We start from the raw sequence: 19,002 nt of genomic DNA on the forward strand, positions 1-19,002 counted from the left end.
CATTGTTAGAGACTGATTTTCTGAACTGGTGATGGCAGCAGGGAACTCTACCCACCCCCCAGGTGTACTGGAAAGTAGCAATCAAACTGTTCATGATTTTTCAGTCTGTACTGTCAGTAAGCTAGAGTTCCTGTCACCGGTGCAAACTCAGAACATTATCTCGTTCTGTCTTTCTCTGCAGTGTCTTACCCATTCGTTCTTTGAGTGGTCGTTATAGATTGGCAAAATGTACAACTTCCAAGAGAAGGACCAGCATTAAGAGCGAAACTATTGAAAATGCACCCTGATGAAAAGATAGTGATAGCCAGAGGAAAAAACATGCACATGAAGGGCACATGTTGCCACTTGAGAGTTAGCAGGTCTTCAGTGATGGAGTGGATTAGAGATTGACTGTTCTCATTGTGTATTCTCAGTTTTCAGTCATTCTTTAATTTTTTTTTCAAATTTTGTTTTACAGATGCTGCCCACTCCAGCCAAATTCCATTATATATTTAACCTCCGTGATCTTAGTCGTATTTGGCAAGGAATCCTGACAGTCACATCCGAAATTTGCCAATCTCCAGATGTGATGGTGTCACTTTTTCTGCATGAGTGCACTCGTGTTATTGCAGATAGATTTATAAATCAGCAGGATAAAGACTGGTTTGAGAGTACAGTGAAAAAGGTAAGGCAATTTTTTTTGTCCCAATCTGTTTCAAAAAAGTTTTTGAAGTGATAGATATAACAATTGAATGCATGGACCGCCCAGGCAACCATAGGCTGCTCTCCCCTTTGAGTAACTTAACCCATGGGTCTAACCAGGTATTGATTTAATCTAAGGATCACCACACCTCAGGCAAGGTTGAGGTAAGCTCAACCAGTACAGGAATTGAACCCGCACTGCTGGCGTCACTGCATTACAAACCAGCCAACTGAACTAACTGACTGGTATATCAGTGCTCTGTGATAAAGGTACCATTTTAGTTAAGTTCTTTGTCAGTGAATGATATTAATATCAAAGTTTGTGATGCATCTAAGAGAATTAAAATAGATGTGTAAGCAACAATGCTTCACTTATTCCAATGTGAAAGAATCAGCCAAATTGTCTGAATAAACATTCTGATGATCTGAAGTGCTTAGGTTATCACTGAGTTTAAAAATGGAAAATGGAAATATAATTTGTTGCTAAAATTGATTTTTGCTATCATACGTGCAACAATTACTTTATTAAAGTTATTTGTGTTGCTTCTTTACCTATTTCTGTAAATTTATTTTGCATTTAGTGAGCATTTCTGCAATTTAGAATAACTATTATTTGCTTTTTGAAGGAATTCATTGCAACAGATGTGCCACAAAAAAGTGTTCATATTAAGAATATATTTTGTTTCATTTTTTGTTGAGGTAAGAAATCAGCACACACGGTGAAGCAGTTTGATGCAGTGCTTTATTTTTGGGCTTTACACCAAAATATGACTTTGCAGTCCTGAGTCCACTATTGGGTTTGATGTCATTTGTGCCACTCCAATCATTTCTGATTAGCAAAGCAAATATCTAGTATATTTTGGTTGATTCTTTCATATTGGTTTTAGCTGAAGATTGTTGCTCAATATCACATTAGTCTGTTTTTGTTGAGAGCATTATTTCTTACTAATTCATAATTTGTAAGGAATTGGTATTTAAACCATATTTAAAAGCTTACCAGGGCCAGAAAAGAAAATTATATTAAACCATTATGCTATGTTCTTACAATGTAAGCAAAGTGTTAACAATATGGAGGTGGTGAGATGATATATGGTGACTATATTCAAGAGTTTGAAAATCATTTATGACACAATCAAAACAAGCATAAACTCATGGGGATGGTTCTTTGATGTAAAATCAGCAAACGGTCTTTGAATTTCAGGGTACGGTATGTCAGACTTGCATCCATCTTATGTTTAAAGTTTATTTATTATTGTCACAAATAGGCTTACGTTAACGCTGCAATGAAGTTATTGTGAAAAACCTCTAGTTGCCACGCTTTGGCATCTGTTTGGGAACACTAAGGGAGAATTTAGAATGACCAATGCATCTAACCAACATGTCTTTCGGACTATGGAGGAAACCGGAGCACCCCAAGGAAACCCATGCAGACATGGGGAGAATGTGCAAACTCCACACAGACAATCACCCAAGCCAGGAGTCAAACCCGAGTCTCTGGTGCTGTGAGGTAGCAGGGTTAACCACTGTGTCACAGTGCTGCCTGATTTACATAAGTAAATCACGGTTCTATGACAGGTATAGGCTCCTAAATGCAAAATTCAGGTACAAATTGACAGAACTTGCACTGTGCTGTCTGACCCTTTGTACCAGTGCTGAACAACCTACCCGAAAACCTAAAGATTCCACCTACATGTCACTCATAAAGACGCATAAGAATGTTCCAGTCTTTACATTTGTGGACCTGGAGGTAAGAAAAATTCTCACCATTGTTGTTGCATTTGAGAACCTAGCCCTACCCATACCACCCAACATGTACCCTACTTCACTCTACCCCGGCCACTGTTTGCCAAACCCTTACTTCATGCACTGTGTAAATAGAGCAGCAAGTCAATTTCACCAACCAGTTAACTGAAAGAGGATTTCTTCTTATGACCAGAGCCCACTGACAGCACTTAAGTGAGGCTCAAAGTCAAATTTGATTCATGTCACAGGCCAGCTAGGACTCAATCACAGAGCTCCTTTTAATGCAATTTTAATTTCTCACCCATTTTTAAAATCAAATTATTAAAATATCCTATTTTCATATAGATCACTTTGGAGGATCACGGCGATGCTATATTAGCGAATGTGCAGCAAGAAACATTCTTTGTTGATTTCTTACGTGATGCTCCGGAGCCCACAGGAGATGAGCCAGATGATATGGAATTGGAAGCTCCTAAAATTTATGAGCCAATTCCCTCATTTGAACAGTTGGCTGAACGCCTTCAAATATACATGGAGCAGTACAATGAAGCCATCAGAGGTGCAAATATGGATTTGGTGTTTTTCAAGGTACTTATATTGTTTTTCCTCTAGTGATGCATATTGTGGATGTCTGATATTAACATATAAATCAGGTTTAAACCACCCAGCCCTTTGAGCCTGCTCCACCATTCAATGAGATTATGGTTGACCTGATTGTAACCTCAGCCTCACACTACTGTCTACCTCCAATAACCTTTCACCCCCTTGTTAGTTAAGAATTTATCTAGCTCTGCCTCCACTGCCTTTTGAGGACAAGAGTCTTAGAGACCTTCAGAGAAAACAATTCTCATCTCTGTCTTAAATGAGCGACCCCTTATTTTTAAAGTGATGCTTAGTTCTAAATTCTTTCACAAGAGAAAATATTCTCTCCACATCCACCCTGTCAAGACCTCGCAGGATCTTAAAGGTTTCAATCAAGTCCCTTCTTACTCTTCTAAACTCCAGTGAATACAATCCTAAGCTGCCAAATCTTTCCTCATAATACAATACAATCCATCCATTCCTGGTATTAGCCTAGAAGTGGTCTCAGCAGTGCCCTGTACGGCTGAAGCATGACCTCCCTACTTCTGTAATCCATTCCCCTCACAATAAATAACATTTTATTAGCTTTCCTAATTACTTGCATCCTAGCCTTTTGTGATTTGTGCTCTAGTACACCCAGGTTCTTCTGAATCACAGAGCTCTGCAATTTCTTACTATTAGATAATACATTTCTATTTTATTCTTCCTTCTAAAATGAAGAATTTCACTTTTTTCCACATTATACTCCATTTGACAGATTCTTTCCTTTCTATACCCATCTATAGCCATTTGTAGCTTCCTTATGTCCTCTTAACAATTTCCTATCTTTGTATCATTAGCAAATTTTGCAATCATACCTTTGGTCCCTTCATTCAAATAATTTATATAAATTGTAAAGAGTCGAGACCGCAGCACTGGCTCCTGTGGTTACATTCTGCCGATCAGAAAAATACCCATTCATGCCAACTCTCTTTCCTGTTAGCTAGCTAATCTTCTATCCATTTCAATATGTTATCCACTACACATGAGCTTTTATTTTCCGTAATAGCTGTTGATGTGGCACTTTCTTGAAACCTAACTACAGGACATCCAGTGGTTCTCCTTTATTTACAGCACATATGATTCGTTCAAAGAACTCCAATAACTTGGTTAAACATGATTTCCCTTGTACAAAACCATGTTGACTTTTGCCTGGTTGCCTTGAATGTTTCTAAGTGCCCTGCTACAACATCTTTAATAATAGCTTCTAACATTTTCCCTCTGACAGATGTTAAGCTAACTGGCCTGCAGTTTACTGCTTTCTGACTATCTCCCTTTTTGAATAAAGAAGTTACATTTGCTATTTTCCAATCTAATCACACCTTCCCCGAATCCAGAGAATTTTGGAAAATTAATACCAATACATCAACTATCTCACTAATCATTTCTTTCAAGATCCTAGGATGAAGTTTGTCCAGACCCAAGGATTTGTCAACCTGCAGCCCCAACATTTTGCTCAGTACCACTTCCCTGGTGATTGTAATTTTTTTGACTTCCTCCCTCCTGATTTCCATTTCCGGATTAACGACTGTTTCTAGGACATTATTTGTATCCTCCATAGTGAAGACTAGAGACTAAGAACCAATAACAGTACTATTCTTTGCTTGGAAATACTTACATCTTTGCAATCACTGCTAAAATAGGTTTCTATTAAGTTTCAAACTCTGAATGTCCGAGAACTAATGATTGTTAAATGGATATCAGATAAACTGCTTCAGTGATGATGATGAAGGTTTCATATTCTTTTGCTCTTGTTCTTCCTTTTATGCTAAAATACTACTTCTATTGTTGTACTGCTGGTGAGGCTTAAAACCATGTTCACCATGGGATTAGTGGGGTTGGAACTAACTGGGGCATTATACAAATGAGTTGATTGATGAAGGTCCTTATAATAGACATGTTAATCTGTCATTGCATTTTGCAGGCACTGAAGAACATGATGCATTTTTCTAGCAGATTAAAATTTTTAGTATTTACATTTTTTCTTTGTATTACGTGTATTTTTGTTTTTTTCTATCAGTCCAATAACTTGCTGTAAAAATATATTACTTGCCAAATCAAAACTAGCAACATTTTCTTGCTGCTGTATGTTGGATTAGTATTTTGCATGTAACTTTTATTCACTTCCACTTTACATAGTAAATTTATTTATTCCAGTTTGTAAATGTAACTCTTTATTGTTAAAAGGATGCCATGATACATTTGGTGAAGATATCCCGCGTGATTCGTACTCCACAAGGAAATGCTTTGCTGGTAGGAGTTGGTGGGTCTGGAAAACAGAGTCTTACCAGAATCGCATCATTTATTGCAGGATATCAAAGCTTTCAGATTGTACTCACAAGGTAAAAGTGTTTTGCGGCACTTTTGATTAATCCAGTAGCTTTGTTACATTATCTCCTTTCATTACGTCATAGTGGATTCTATCCTGGCCATTGATATCTTTTGGCCTCGGTACTAGATAATGAACATAAACACTTCTGGTTAAAGAACATAAGAAATAGGAGCAGGAGTAGGCCAACTAGCCCTCGAGTCTGTTCCGCCATTCAATAAGATCATGCCTGATCTGATAGTGGTTCAGTTCCACTTACTCGCTTGCTCCTCATAATCCTTAATTCCCTTATTGGTCAAAAATCTATCTATCTGTGACTTAAACACATTCAACGAGGTAGCCTCCACTGCTTCAATGGGCAGAGAATTCCAAAGATTCACTATTCTCTGAGAGAAGTTCCTCCTCAACTCCGTGCTAAATTGACTCCCCCTTATTTTGAGGCTGTGCCCTCTAGTTCTTGTTTCCATTCTACGTGGAAATAACCTCTCTGCTTCTATCCTGTCTAGCCCCTTCATTATCTTATATGTCCCTATAAGATCTCCCCTCAGCCTTCTAAACTCCAATGAGTACAGGCCCAGTCTATTCAATCTCTCCTCATAAGCTAACCCCCTCATCTCCAGAATCAACCTGGTGAACCTTCTCTGCACCCCCTCCAAAGCTAATATATCCTTAAGCTAATATATCCTTAAAGAAAAGTTTTACAAGTATACACATAATGTGCAATGTAAATGCTAGAAGATGTGTTGTATTTCTTTTGTAAGTGTGTCAGTATGATTTAAAATAGAGAAGGTGATAAAGCAATGTTGGATTTCAACTAAAAATCTACTGAGATTTATTAAGGCTGAGACCATGTCATTCTGCATTGAGAAATAAAGAAGATTAACAGGGAAGCCAGAGCAGTAAATACAACTGAAAATTACAAAATGAACATAATTAAAAATATTTAGGATCCTAATTAAGCAGTCATTACTTATGCCTTACTTCAGATGAATCACATTTGTTCTACAGGCTAGGGTGAGGTGCTCTGTTGCAGAGTTGATGCAGACTTGATAGGCTGAGTGGCCACATTCGCATCGTAGGGATTCTATCAGGTTCTATGAACATATGAATACAGAGCAGAATTTTCCATACTGGAGACTAATTGCAATTTTGGGCAGGATTAGCAGGGATTAGATTAGACAGAGTCCAGGAAAAACATAGAGAATCTGGTGAACTGGTGTGACCACAGTAATCTCTCTCTCAATGTTAACAAAATAAAGAAAATAGTCATCAACTTCAGGAAGCTTAGTGGAGGACGTGCCCATATCTACATCAGTTGTGATGAAATGGAGATGGTCGAGGGCTTCAGGTTTCTAGCTGTCCAGATCACCAACAATCTGTCCAGGTCCCTATAGTTAAGAAATCCCACCAATGCCTCTACTTCCTCAGAAGGCTAAGGAAATTTGGCATGTCCACTGCGACTCTCACTAATTTTTATAAATGCACCATTGAAAGCATCCTAGCCAGATATATCACAGCTTGGCGGAATGGCAGAGCAGACTTGAGGAGCTAAGAGGCCTACTCCTAATTCATCTGTTCGTATGTAACTTTGGTCCCATTGTTATTGTGGTGGATATTCCTACCCGCTTCCCTGAACCCATCGCTATTGATGTTTCCATGCCCCATGTGGATCTCAAACCCCCCTCTCATGAAGGTATGTTCATGGTGACATATAGAGGGTGACCCACTCACCCTGACCCCCTCAAGGGAGCTACCCTACCCCTTATTGTGTTTTCTCCAATTATAGGCTGAAGATGCAGTCCCTGACCATGACCACCCCATCTGCAGCTCAATCCCAAACCAGACACCCCCATCACCTCACCGACTGTGGGACTATGACCACACCTTGGACACAAATCTATGTCTGATTCCCATTGAGCACGCAGGCCTTCCCCTTCCCTGGAATGGGAAGATGATATGTGTGCATAGCCCTGTAGCATAGCCTGTGAATCCCAGAGCGATCTTAATTGCTCACCCTGACAAAGTGGTCTGCAGAGCCCTAGGACTGCTTTTAATCTTCCAACCAGATTTCTTCGCCCCAGTCCAGGGACTACAACTATCTTTCATTCTGGTCCCTGCTCCCTTCAGATCAGGCCACAAGACCATTTTCCCTCCATGAATTCCCTGCAACCCATCCCACTTGTGCCACAATAACCCCTTTCCGTCTCCAGAGTCTGCATGCACCTCTTCACATTCATGTAACCTGAATCCTATCCACCACACTTTTGTATCTGTGTTCCAGTGTTCCATGTTGGGCTCCAGTTTCCCCACTCCCAGTCTTCCCTTTTCTGGTCATCGTGAGCCACCCGTCCCCCTCCCCCATTTCTCCTCCAAACATCATCATGCCACCTTCACCCTCATGTTTCCATCATCTCTACCCCCACCACCCAAACCAAGTCACTATACTTGTCGAGTGGCACCCGCCATGAGCAGCCAAAGCATAAATGCTCACCAAGGTGGGCTAATACTGGCATTACTGAGGATGCATTGCAGCACTGTTGTGGGTAGGCTCTGAATGTTGCATTCAGCTTGACATGACAAACTAAATGAGGATGGACTGCTGCCGGTCCCTTATTCTAGTTGTGAATGAGACCGGTCCAGCTTCCCATTGGCGGGGCACATAATTAACAGGAGGATTCAAGGAAGTAATATTTTTGAGCAGTATTCATGGTATATTAGTGCATGCAGATACGGTTTCCATCATGGGGTCAGCAGAAAATCCAATCCTCACTCAGCCCGCTATGAAAGTGGGTGAGGGGAAAATTCCAACTCTGCTGGCAGGATTCCATCTTTTGGCCCCTGTCCGAATTTTCTGCTTTTTCCTGCCATGAAACCCACAACCAAGACTAGAAAATTCTACCCAGAATGACAGTCACGAACTGGTTGTCTCCATAAAACAAACTACTTAACACATCATCCAATATTTACAGACTAGGTTGTACGTACACTTCATTAAAACATTCTGCAGTGATGGATATCTTATGTAAGACCAAAAGATAAGATTCCAAATGCTCTAACTCACCATACTGCTGTTTCCACTTCTTTATTTTCTCTGGACTCCTTCTTCCTTTACATTCTTCCATCCTTGATTAAATGATTGTATGTAAACATAGCAGATGGATGTAGAATAAATGTTTGGAGCCTTCAGCTGTCTGGATATTGCCGTCTGCAGTTTCTTTTGTTAATCTCTGGATCTACCTTTCATTGTACAAAATATTCTCTAAAACTTTGACCAAACATTTGGTGACTCGTTTTGGTATCTGTTTTCCATATGCCTATAAGTGAAGTGACTTGAGACATTCTTTATAGTTAAGGCACCTCAATTCCTGTGTAAAGTTTGCACAATTTAATTATAATTTTTATGTTTTAGAACTTACAATACAAGTAATCTTATGGACGATCTGAAGATTCTGTACCGCACAGCTGGACAACAAGGAAGGGGTGTGGCATTCATATTTACAGACAATGAAATAAAGGATGAGTCCTTCTTGGAATACATGAACAATGTTCTGGCCTCAGGTGAGGTCTCAAACCTCTTTGCTCGAGATGAAATTGATGAGATTACCCAAGACTTAATTCCAGTCATGAAAAAGGAGTATCCAAGACGGCCACCAACTGTTGAAAACCTGTACGATTACTTCCTTTCACGAGTGCGTAGTAATCTGCATGTGATTCTTTGTTTTTCTCCTGTTGGAGAGAAATTCCGCACTCGTGCGTTGAAATTTCCTGGACTAATCTCTGGCTGCACGATGGACTGGTTTCAACGTTGGCCCAAAGATGCACTTGTGGCTGTTGCTCAACATTTCCTAGCTTCATATAGAATAGAGTGTACACCACATGTTAAGCAAAGTGTTGTGAACACTATGGGAACATTTCAGGATACCGTGGCAGAGAAATGTGTTGAATACTTCGAAAGGTTTAGGCGTCAGACCTATGTAACTCCCAAGTCTTATTTATCTTTTATTGGAGGCTACAAAACCATCTATGAAGAGAAATTTACACATGTGGAAATGCTGTCTGACAGAATGAAGACAGGTACAGATTTATCTATGTAATTAGTGTACCAATGCTCATGTCCTGTAATTACCTACAGTTAGTTAATTCTGGCATTTATCTGTGTAGCTACCAAATAGTTATTTCTGTGTTTTCTTTTACTGATTCAGAAAATTGATAAGGGGAGTTTGAACTGGTCCAATAATTTACTCATTAATTAATCTGTAAAGAATATCAAGGAAACTTGTTAATTTGTCTGACAGGTAAAAGGAAATGTCTCTCGTTGTGTGTACCAATCTTCTCTATTATATAAATGAAAGATGACTACCAACAGCCTCATGCAGTTGGGTGACATTCAGAAGAGGCATTCAGCTAAAGGTTCTACCAATCAATCATGGGAAATTATGCCGAAAAAAAACGACAAAGGGATGGACAGTCCTGGAATTGGTTTGTTAGGACAGGAAGGTTCATTAATGATTGTATGACTTATTTCTTAATGGGAAGTAGGCATTGCTGGGCCAACATTTATTGCGCACCCCTTAATGCCATTCAACTGAATTGTTTGCTGGGCCATTTTGGAGTCAACCATGTCACTGCGTGAATCTGGAGTCACATGTAGGTCAGACCAGGAAAGGGTGGTAGGTTTCCTTTCCTAAAGGACATTAGTGAACTGGATGGGTTTCTACGACAATAATTTCATGGTCATCATTATCCTGGGTCCCTGAATTACTAGTCCAGTGACAATAACACGAGGCCACCGCATCCCCTATATATTTTCTGCCTCATAATTTATGTTCACTTTATTGGAAGGATGTTACTTTACTCGAATGTTGAGAAAATATTAATGGGGGAATAAATCAGATTTGAAATCAAGAGAAGTAGGATTTGAACTGGTTCAGGCAGTAGTCAGTATCATTATTGTTCTCATGGTAACTGAACTGTTCACTATTGATTGCCAATAAGTAACCATTATTCTGTAAGGCAAGTCACCAACTCTCTGGCATTCATCAGGAGACATGCATAAAATCATGATCCCATGCCCATATGAACCACAGTGCGCTTACATGAGACAATAAGAAAACTCAAAAAGAATTTTGGATGTGAGGTTATCTCAGTGTTTATTATAGTAGAGAAAGCCACATTAACATTTTAGGATTCTAGCTTCAATAGAGTTGTCACTACAGCTGTGTACTATATCATGTGCCACGTTTGATCATTGTAAAGGGCAATAGATTTTACAGTTGGAAGAGTTAGAAGGCGTGTGACTGATAAAGAGAGGAAAGGAAGAAGTGATGGATTCAAGAAGAAAGCTAGAAAAGAAGAGTGTATCAATTCCACTTGGTTGCCTTGGTACTCCTTTGGGCGCCACAGTGGCACGGTGGTTAACACTGTTGCCTCACAGCACCAGGGATTCAGGTTCAATTCCTGGCTTGGATGACTGTCTGTGTAGAGTCTGGATGTTCTCCCCAGGTTTGTGTGGGTTTTCTCCAGGTGCTCCAGTTTCCTCTCACAGTCCAAAAGACGTGCAGGTTACATGCATTGGCCATGCTAAGTTCTTCCTCATTGTACCCAAACAGGCACTGGAGTGTGGCAACTAGAGGATTTTCACAGTAACTTCATTACGATGTTAATGTAGGCCTGCTTGTGACTAATAAGTAAACTTTTTTTTGATTTGCAGATTAGCACTTTTATTCATATTTATGGCCTCTAGTGATGCCTCCGGTATATGGCTCATAAATGAATATCTCATACCTAAGATCTGTGTGATGTTAACCCTCTTTTGTAAGGAGAATCATCATTCGTGTCTCCGTAGAGCGCATGTAAATTCAGAGTGTGCTCCTGTAAACCCAAAAGGCCAACTGTCACCATCCGGTATATTTTGCTAATTAGAAATACTAATTCATTTCAAGAAACAAATCCTTGGAGTTTGAAATTTATTTACTCGTGTCACAAGTAGGCTTATATTAACACTTTAGTGACATCACTGTAGAAATCCCCTAGTTGCACACTTTGATGCCTGTTTGGATATACTGAGGGAGAATTTAGCGTTGTCAATGCACCTAACCAGCATGTCTTCCACACTGTGGGAGAAAACTGGAGCACCTGGAGGAAACCCATGCAGACACAGGGAGAATGTACAGACTCTAGACAGACAGTGACCCAAGCCAAAATCGAACCCAGGTCCCAGGCGCTGAGAGGCAGCAGTGCTAACCAATGTGGATGTAATGTCCTTTTACCTTTTCCCACAACTCCCCTTGTTTTTCATGCTTTACCTTGCCTCTGGCTAAGAAAAATGTCTGAGGCCAGAACTCTCCATTCGCCTGACAAAGGGGCAAACCCCGAAAGCTTGTGAGTTTACTATCAAATAAATCGGTTGGACTTAAACCTGGTGTTGTCAGACTTCTTACTGTGTTTACCCCAGTCCAATGCCAGCATCTCCACATCATAAGAAAAATGAAGCATGGGATAGTTTGGGGTTGGGCAGGGAGGGCAATGCTATTGGATGGACTATTGATCTACTCACGATGTCTTAACCAAACAGACCACCACAGATCTGTAAGCACAATCTGCGGTGACTTCTTCCCCGTTGTTATTTCTCTTATGCAAAAGTTTGTCTTATTGGCACCTGAATTAGAGAACACTAAAATTGAATATTGGAAAAGAAAGTCAACTGTTCATTTCTTATTTCTGGCCAGCAAACAAGGGACAAAATTACTAGAGTTTGAACATGATTTGGGATAACATCATCTGCAGTTAAGTCAATTTCCATATTTATGCCAACAACACCTATTATCGAATTTGAGTCCACAAACACAAACAAACAACTTGCCCAAAACTTAAGCCCAGATCTTTGAGAGTTGTGGAGATTCCTTGCCTTATCCAAAAAGGCACTGGGACCCTGGAGCTGGAGAGTTCAATCCGATTTTCAACAGGCCGCCTTTTCCCTAGTTGGGGAACAGGATCGGGACGTTACCCCCCACTGGAGACACCCCAAATTCAGCAGGGCCATTTGAACTCAGTGCTGAGTTGGATATTATGTTGGGAGTGGGGGGGAGAAATAATATTCAGCCCAATATGTGTATGCAAATCCATATATAGGACCCCATTATCACAGGCAAAATGCTAATGGAACCTTCAGAACAAATTAAACCTATCTATTTAAAAAAACAGAATATAATAATTGCGTGATGTTGGTTACCCAGGAAACCCATTGAACCATTGAAACCCTACAGTGCCAAAGAGGCCATTCAGCCCATCAAGCCTGTGCCGACTTGCTGAATCCTATCTCTGTAATCCTGTGCATTTACCATGGCCAATCCACCTAACCCAAACAATTTATACTGATGTACCAGGTTGATTTAGATCTTAAAGGAATATGACTTTGAATGTTCTGAGTTAGTTTGTCATTTTATTTTTGGAAAACTCTTGTTTCTTGTTGAACTTTTATCCCCTCTTTATAGGTCTGGCAAAGCTAATGGAAGCAGAGGTGTCAGTCAGTGAACTGTCCAAAGAACTTGTCATCAAGGAAAAGGACTTGGCAATTGCTTCAAAAAAGGCAGACGAGGTCCTGGAGGAAGTGACTTTAAAGGCTCAGGCTGCTGAAATTGTCAAAACACAAGTTCAAAAAGTGAAAGACAAAGCTCAGATCATTGTGGATGAGATTGCAGCTGACAAAGCTATAGCTGAAACGAAACTGGAAGCAGCTAAGCCTGCTTTAGAAGAGGCTGAAGCAGCTTTACAGGTCTGTATGCTAACATCCAGTCATCCATAAGATTTGTCTCTTCCAAACTGGAAAGTTTAAGAATTTAAATGGCTACTTACTGGACACATGTTAGACCATGAGTTAGTTTCTATTCCTCCATCCTAAATTGTCCTATTTCAATAGCCACAAGAAGATAATGCAGTTGATTTTGGTACTTACTTTCTCCAGGGATGAACAAAGGCAGTAGTAGTTTTGATGTTTGTTTTCCTGTCACTAGATATTTATCAGGCTTCTATTAAAGGAATTATTGTAGTATGCATTTATTACTTATGTTGGGAGCATGTTTCACAGAGTGTGATTTTGGATTGAGCAGAATAATTCAAAGCCATGTGGATGAAATGTGCCAAACTACTTGCTAGTCAGCATTCCTACATCATTGCCAGAATTTTATCGTAACTGTAATCTTCTCCTTGTATTTTGGATTATTTATTTATAAAAACATAAGGGTGGCATGGTGGCACAGGGGTTAGCACCGCTGCCTCACAATGCCAAGGATCAATTTCCGGCTTGGGTCACTGTCTCTGTGGAGTCTGCATTTTCCCCCTGTGTCTGCGTGGGTTTCCTCCAGATGCTCCAGTTTCTTCCCACAGTTCGAAAGTCGTGCTGTTTAGGAGCACTGGCCATGCTAAATTCTCCCTCAGTGTCCCCGAGAAGGCATCAGAGTGTGGTAACTAGGGGATTTTCACAATATGTTCACTGCAGTGTGAATGTAAGCCTACTTGCAACTAATAAATAAATAAACTTAAATTTAAACATGTACAATTGGCAGCACTGATATGTCTGGGGAACATGCAAGTTGTATTGGAAAGAAGGAATAGAATAACTTCAGAATTGTATATCTTTTGCTAATTTAGTTTCCCATAACTTCTTTGGTCTTGTCATATTCATAACTATAATTTACAGGTTTAGACAATTAGGCATTGGGAATACTGAAGGCATTGCTTTTTGCTTCCTGCTCCCAACTCCATTCCCTAATGTTTCCCTCTACCTCTTTCACTGACAGTAATCTGAGACTATACTTTGCTGTCAGGTTAGACCCCAAGTTGAGTTACCTGCCATCCCCAAAGTCACCTATTTTCACCTGTGTAGTATTGTCTGACTTCATCCTTGTCACAGTATATTTGCTGCCGAAATCCTTATTCATGTCTTTGTAATCTTTAGATTTGACTATTTACACACACTTCCTCTGTCCACTTGAGTTCATCCAAAACTTTGCTATCTTGCACTAAGTCACATTCATTTCTTATCTCTGTGCTTTCTGGGGCCCTTGTGAAACAGTGTGTTGATTTTAAAAATTCCATCCTTATTTCCATTCCTTCTGTGACTTTGCCTCTCCCTATCTCTGTAATCTCTATAATCCTTTTCTCTGTAATCTCATCCAGCTTCAAAACCATCAACTACGCTCATCTAGTTTTGGCTTCTTAAGCACCCTCAATTTTAATTGCTCCATAATTGCCTGTGTCTTCAGTTGCATAAGACCTAAACACTAGAATTTCCCACCCCTCCACCATGCTTTCTTCCTTTAATGCATTCCTTGAAATCTACCTCTTAGACTCTGTATTTGGTCACCTGATTAATGGGTTGGATTTTCACCAAGTTGGGATGACTTGGGAGTTCTTTAAAAATGGTGCTTGGACCCAGTGCCAGGATTTCCATTCCCATTCCCAAGAATTCTGATTTTCAGGACTTCCGTGCAACCTGCACCCATGACAAAGCAAACTCCATTACATTGATAGGTATGGCCTAGTCCTCTGTGATTTTCGTGGCGTCTGGTCAATGTTTCAATGAATCATTGTTCACAGTACCTCAGAGGTGTTGTGATCCATATTATGCATGATGGAATCTTTTAAAAGATAAATTCAGGAGATTTGTTCATTTCCTCATGACAAGATATTTCCCCAAACACCCTCCATGGTGTCTCACACCAACGATGCCAAGGTATGCCCTTGTCTCTCCTTGCCCTGCATGACCAAGAATGGCCCTCCACCCAATCCTCATACCCTGATGCCAAGCCATGATCCACAATCTACTCCCCTTAGCTGTCATGTACCTGATGCTAATCTATTCCTCACAGAGAAACAGAGCTCTCAATCAGACAATGTTTCCTCTGGCATTCAGGTTTTTTTAGTACTCTAATGCATGTCTACGCCGTCAGCCAAGATTCTATAATGAGGCATGGCTGAAAGCCCAGAAATCCAAATTTCTGTTGAAGCACTGGAGCCAAAGAGAAAACATTGCTTGGTTAACATCTCTGGCTGTTTGATCTCTGCTGTGACTTTCACAGTGTTTACTTACACAAGGTTAAGGGGTTTAAACTTCAGTTGTGGAAACTTTAAAAAATCTGGATAATTGAAACTTCTATTGCACTATTGTAAAAGGATTTTTTTAACTAATGTAGTGAAAAATTATTAATAAATTACTTTTTTTAAAGCTAATTTTTACACATCTTGATAAAGTTTATTAGTACTATACAGGTTACAGTGGGTTCATCAGCGTGAGGTGTCACAACTTGGCATAGGGGCATAAAGGACCATTGGGATTGGACAGAGTGCCACAGCCTGGCATGAGGGTCATGTAGGTTGAAGGGGATTGTTTCGGAGTTGTACCTTAGCGTGAGGAGCCAGAGAGTAGGAGGGAGCTAAAACGGGGAATTAGAAGGGCGAAGAGAGGGCATGAAATGGCTTTGGCTGGTAGGATTAAGGAAAATCCAAAGGCATTTTATTCCTATATTAGGAGCAAGAGAGTAGTTAGAGGGAAAATTGGTCCTCTTAGGGACAAAAGTGGGGAGTTATGTGTTGAGTCGGAGGGAATGGGGGAGCTCCTGAATGAATACTTTGCGTCGGTATTCACGAAGGAGAGGGGTTCGGTAGCATGCGGTCTCTTGGAGGGAGCTGTGGATCAGTTGCAGGAAATATCTATTACGAGGGAGGAAGTGCTAGGGCTTTTAGGTAGCGTAAGGACGGATAAAGCTCCGGGGCCTGATGGTATTTATCCCAGGCTGCTTAGGGAGGTGAAAGATGAAATTGCTGGGCCTCTGGCGCAAATCTTTGTCTCTTCTTTGGACACAGGTGAGGTCCCAGAAGACTGGAAGGTAGCAAATGTGGTACCGCTGTTTAAAAAAGGTAGTAGGGATAACCCTGGAAATTATAGACCGGTGAGTTTGACATCGGTGGTAGGGAAATTAATGGAAAAAATACTTAGGGGTAGGATGTATGAGCATTTGGAGCGTTGCGATCTGATTAGGGATACGCAACATGGCTTTGTTAGAGGGAGGTCTTGCCTTACGAATCTGGTAGAATTCTTTGAGGAGGTGACAAAAACGGTTGACGATGGGAGAGCCGTTGATGTCATCTATATGGATTTCAGTAAGGCGTTTGACAAAGTCCCTCATGGCAGACTGGTAGAAAAGGTTAAGGTGCATGGGATATGAGGTCAGGTAGCTAGGTGGATTGAAAACTGGCTGGGCAATAGGAGACAGAGGGTAGTTGTGGAGGGGACCTTTTCGGGCTGGAGGCCAGTCACCAGTGGTGTGCCGCAGGGCTCAGTACTGGGACCTCTCCTCTATGTAGTATACATGAACGACTTGGAAGAGAGCGTAAGTGGTGTGATCAGCAAGTTTGCGGATGACACCAAGATGGCAGGGTTGGCGGATACTGAAGGGGAATGTCAGGTGATACAACAGGATATAGATAGGTTGGTATATTGGGCAGATAGGTGGCAGATGGAATTTAATCCTGACAAATGCGAGGTGATGCATTTTGGAAGGAATAATGCAGAGAGGAGCTATGTGATAAAAGGTAGACTGATTAGGAGTATAGAAATACAGAGGGACCCGGGAGTGCAGGTTCACAAGTCTATGAAGGTTGTGACACAAGTGGAGAAGGTTGTTAGGAAGGCTTATGGAATGCTAGCCTTTATAGGAAGGGGTATAGAGTATAAGAGCTGCCGTCTAATGCTTCAGTTGTACAGAACGTTGGTTAGACCGCATTTGGAGTACTGCGTCCAGTTCTGGTCACCTTACTACCGGAAGGACGTGGAGTCTCTGGAGAGGGTGCAGAGGAGGTTTACCAGGATGTTGCCTGGCATGGAAGGACTGAGTTACGAGGAAAGGTTGGAGAAACTGGGACTTTTCTCTTTGGAAAGACGGAGATTGAGGGGGGACATGATAGAGGTATATAAGATACTGAAGGGAATAGATAGAGTCAATAGTGAGAGACTGCTCCCTAGACTGGGTACAAATACAAGAGGTCATGATTTAAGGGTGAGGGGGGAGAGGTATAATTTGGATGTGAGAGGAAGGTTCTTTACGCAGAGGGTCGTGGGAGTATGGAACGCGCTACCGAGTAGGGTGGTGGAGGCAGGAACGTTGGACTCGTTTAAGGTTCAATTAGACAGACACATGAGCGAAACGAGGATGGAGGGTTATAGTAGAGGCTATTAAATAAGGTCAGAGCCTCGGGAGACACTGGATATGCAGACTTGTAAGTTAACGTTTTTGTCTTTTTATTCCGCAGGTGGAGGTCCACCTTGTTGTCAAACGAGGGGCATGCACACGGTGGGTCGTGCGTGGGCTGCTCTTGGAGGTTCCAGGAGTGGCCTAGTACTTTGTGTCGGTGTGTGTGCTTGATCCTGGACCGGTAGACGGGCGCCGCAACAGCTCGGTGACTAGCACTGCTAGCTGTGCAGATACATGGATTTGGGCCTGTGTCTGTGGGAGTTTGTGCATTCTCCCTGTGGTTGCGTGGGTTTCCTCCGGGCGCTCCGGTTTCCTCCCACACCCCAAAGATGTGCTCTTAGGCTGATTGGTTTTACCAAATTGACACTATTCTCCCCTGAATCTGGCTAAGTTAGGGGTTCCATTCGTAGACACGCAGGGTAGAATAGGTGTAGGATGATGCGGCGGCGGGGGCTCGTTGGGCCGAAGGGCCTGTTTCCTGTGCTGGGTTGTTCTTTGTTCTTGAGTGCCTAAAGAGGTTGCTTGTGGCCACATACCTTGGCATGGGGGCATAGATGTTGCTTGGAAGACATAACTTGGAATGAGGGCATGAAGGGCTGTAGTGGGTGGTTGGGGACATGAGGTGGCATGGATGTGGCATAAGGAGTGTGTGAAAATGTGAGGACTGGAGGGCATTTGAGTTTTTATTTTAACAGGGATAAAGTCCCACAACACCATGGCGGGTCTTCTAAACAACCAATCTCAGCACCCAGCTACCCTGTGGCTGCCTCTGAACTCCAGCCTGCACAAACCCCTCCCACATTGATGATCTGGTCCTTGTGAGCAGTTCCTTCTGAGACAGGTGGGCTGAACTGGAACCCTTGCTACTCAACTTGAGGATGAAAATCCAGGCCTATGTCTCATTGTGTGGCTTGGTATCATATTTTGTTTGAGAATGCACCTGGGAAGTACTTTGATATGATTCATGATGTTAAAAGCTCTATGTAAATATAATTACTGTTGCTTTCAGATTCAGACAGATGTTTAACAATTAAACTGTGATCCATTGGCATGAATTTCCAGGTCTTAGTATCATGCAGAATAACATTTTGTTAAGTGATGTTGCATAATGTATAATGGCTTTCCTAATAAAATTTCCAACTGAGTATGGATTTGATTGAGTTTATATGAAGTCATAAGAACATTGATGTTTGAAATGTGAACAAGTTAAGAATATTTTGGAAAATTTCAGCAGGTCTGGCAGCATCTGTAAGGAGAGAAAAGAGCTGACATTTCGAGTCCAGATGATCAGGTCTTTTCTCTCCTTACAGATGCTGCCAGACCTGCTGAGATTTTCCAGCATTTTCTCTTTTGGTTTCAAATTACAGCAGGAATTTG

General features: G+C 41.2%; 1 protein-coding gene across 1 annotated transcript in view; it reads left to right on the forward strand.

Moving 5' to 3' along the window:
- dnah5l (dynein, axonemal, heavy chain 5 like) overlaps positions 1–19,002 on the forward strand; it is a 326,877-nt gene that overhangs the window by 175,431 nt on the left and 132,444 nt on the right. The window contains exons 53-57 of the mRNA XM_080217022.1: positions 458–664; positions 2,770–3,012; positions 5,233–5,387; positions 8,784–9,448; positions 12,868–13,148. Coding sequence (XP_080073148.1) covers positions 458–664; positions 2,770–3,012; positions 5,233–5,387; positions 8,784–9,448; positions 12,868–13,148 — 1,551 coding nt within the window. The remainder of the gene's footprint in view (positions 1–457; positions 665–2,769; positions 3,013–5,232; positions 5,388–8,783; positions 9,449–12,867; positions 13,149–19,002) is intronic.

The sequence above is a fragment of the Carcharhinus amblyrhynchos genome, chromosome 2 (assembly GCF_965287045.1).
Source record: "Carcharhinus amblyrhynchos chromosome 2, sCarAmb.v2.hapA, whole genome shotgun sequence".
Lineage (NCBI taxonomy): Eukaryota > Metazoa > Chordata > Chondrichthyes > Carcharhiniformes > Carcharhinidae > Carcharhinus > Carcharhinus amblyrhynchos.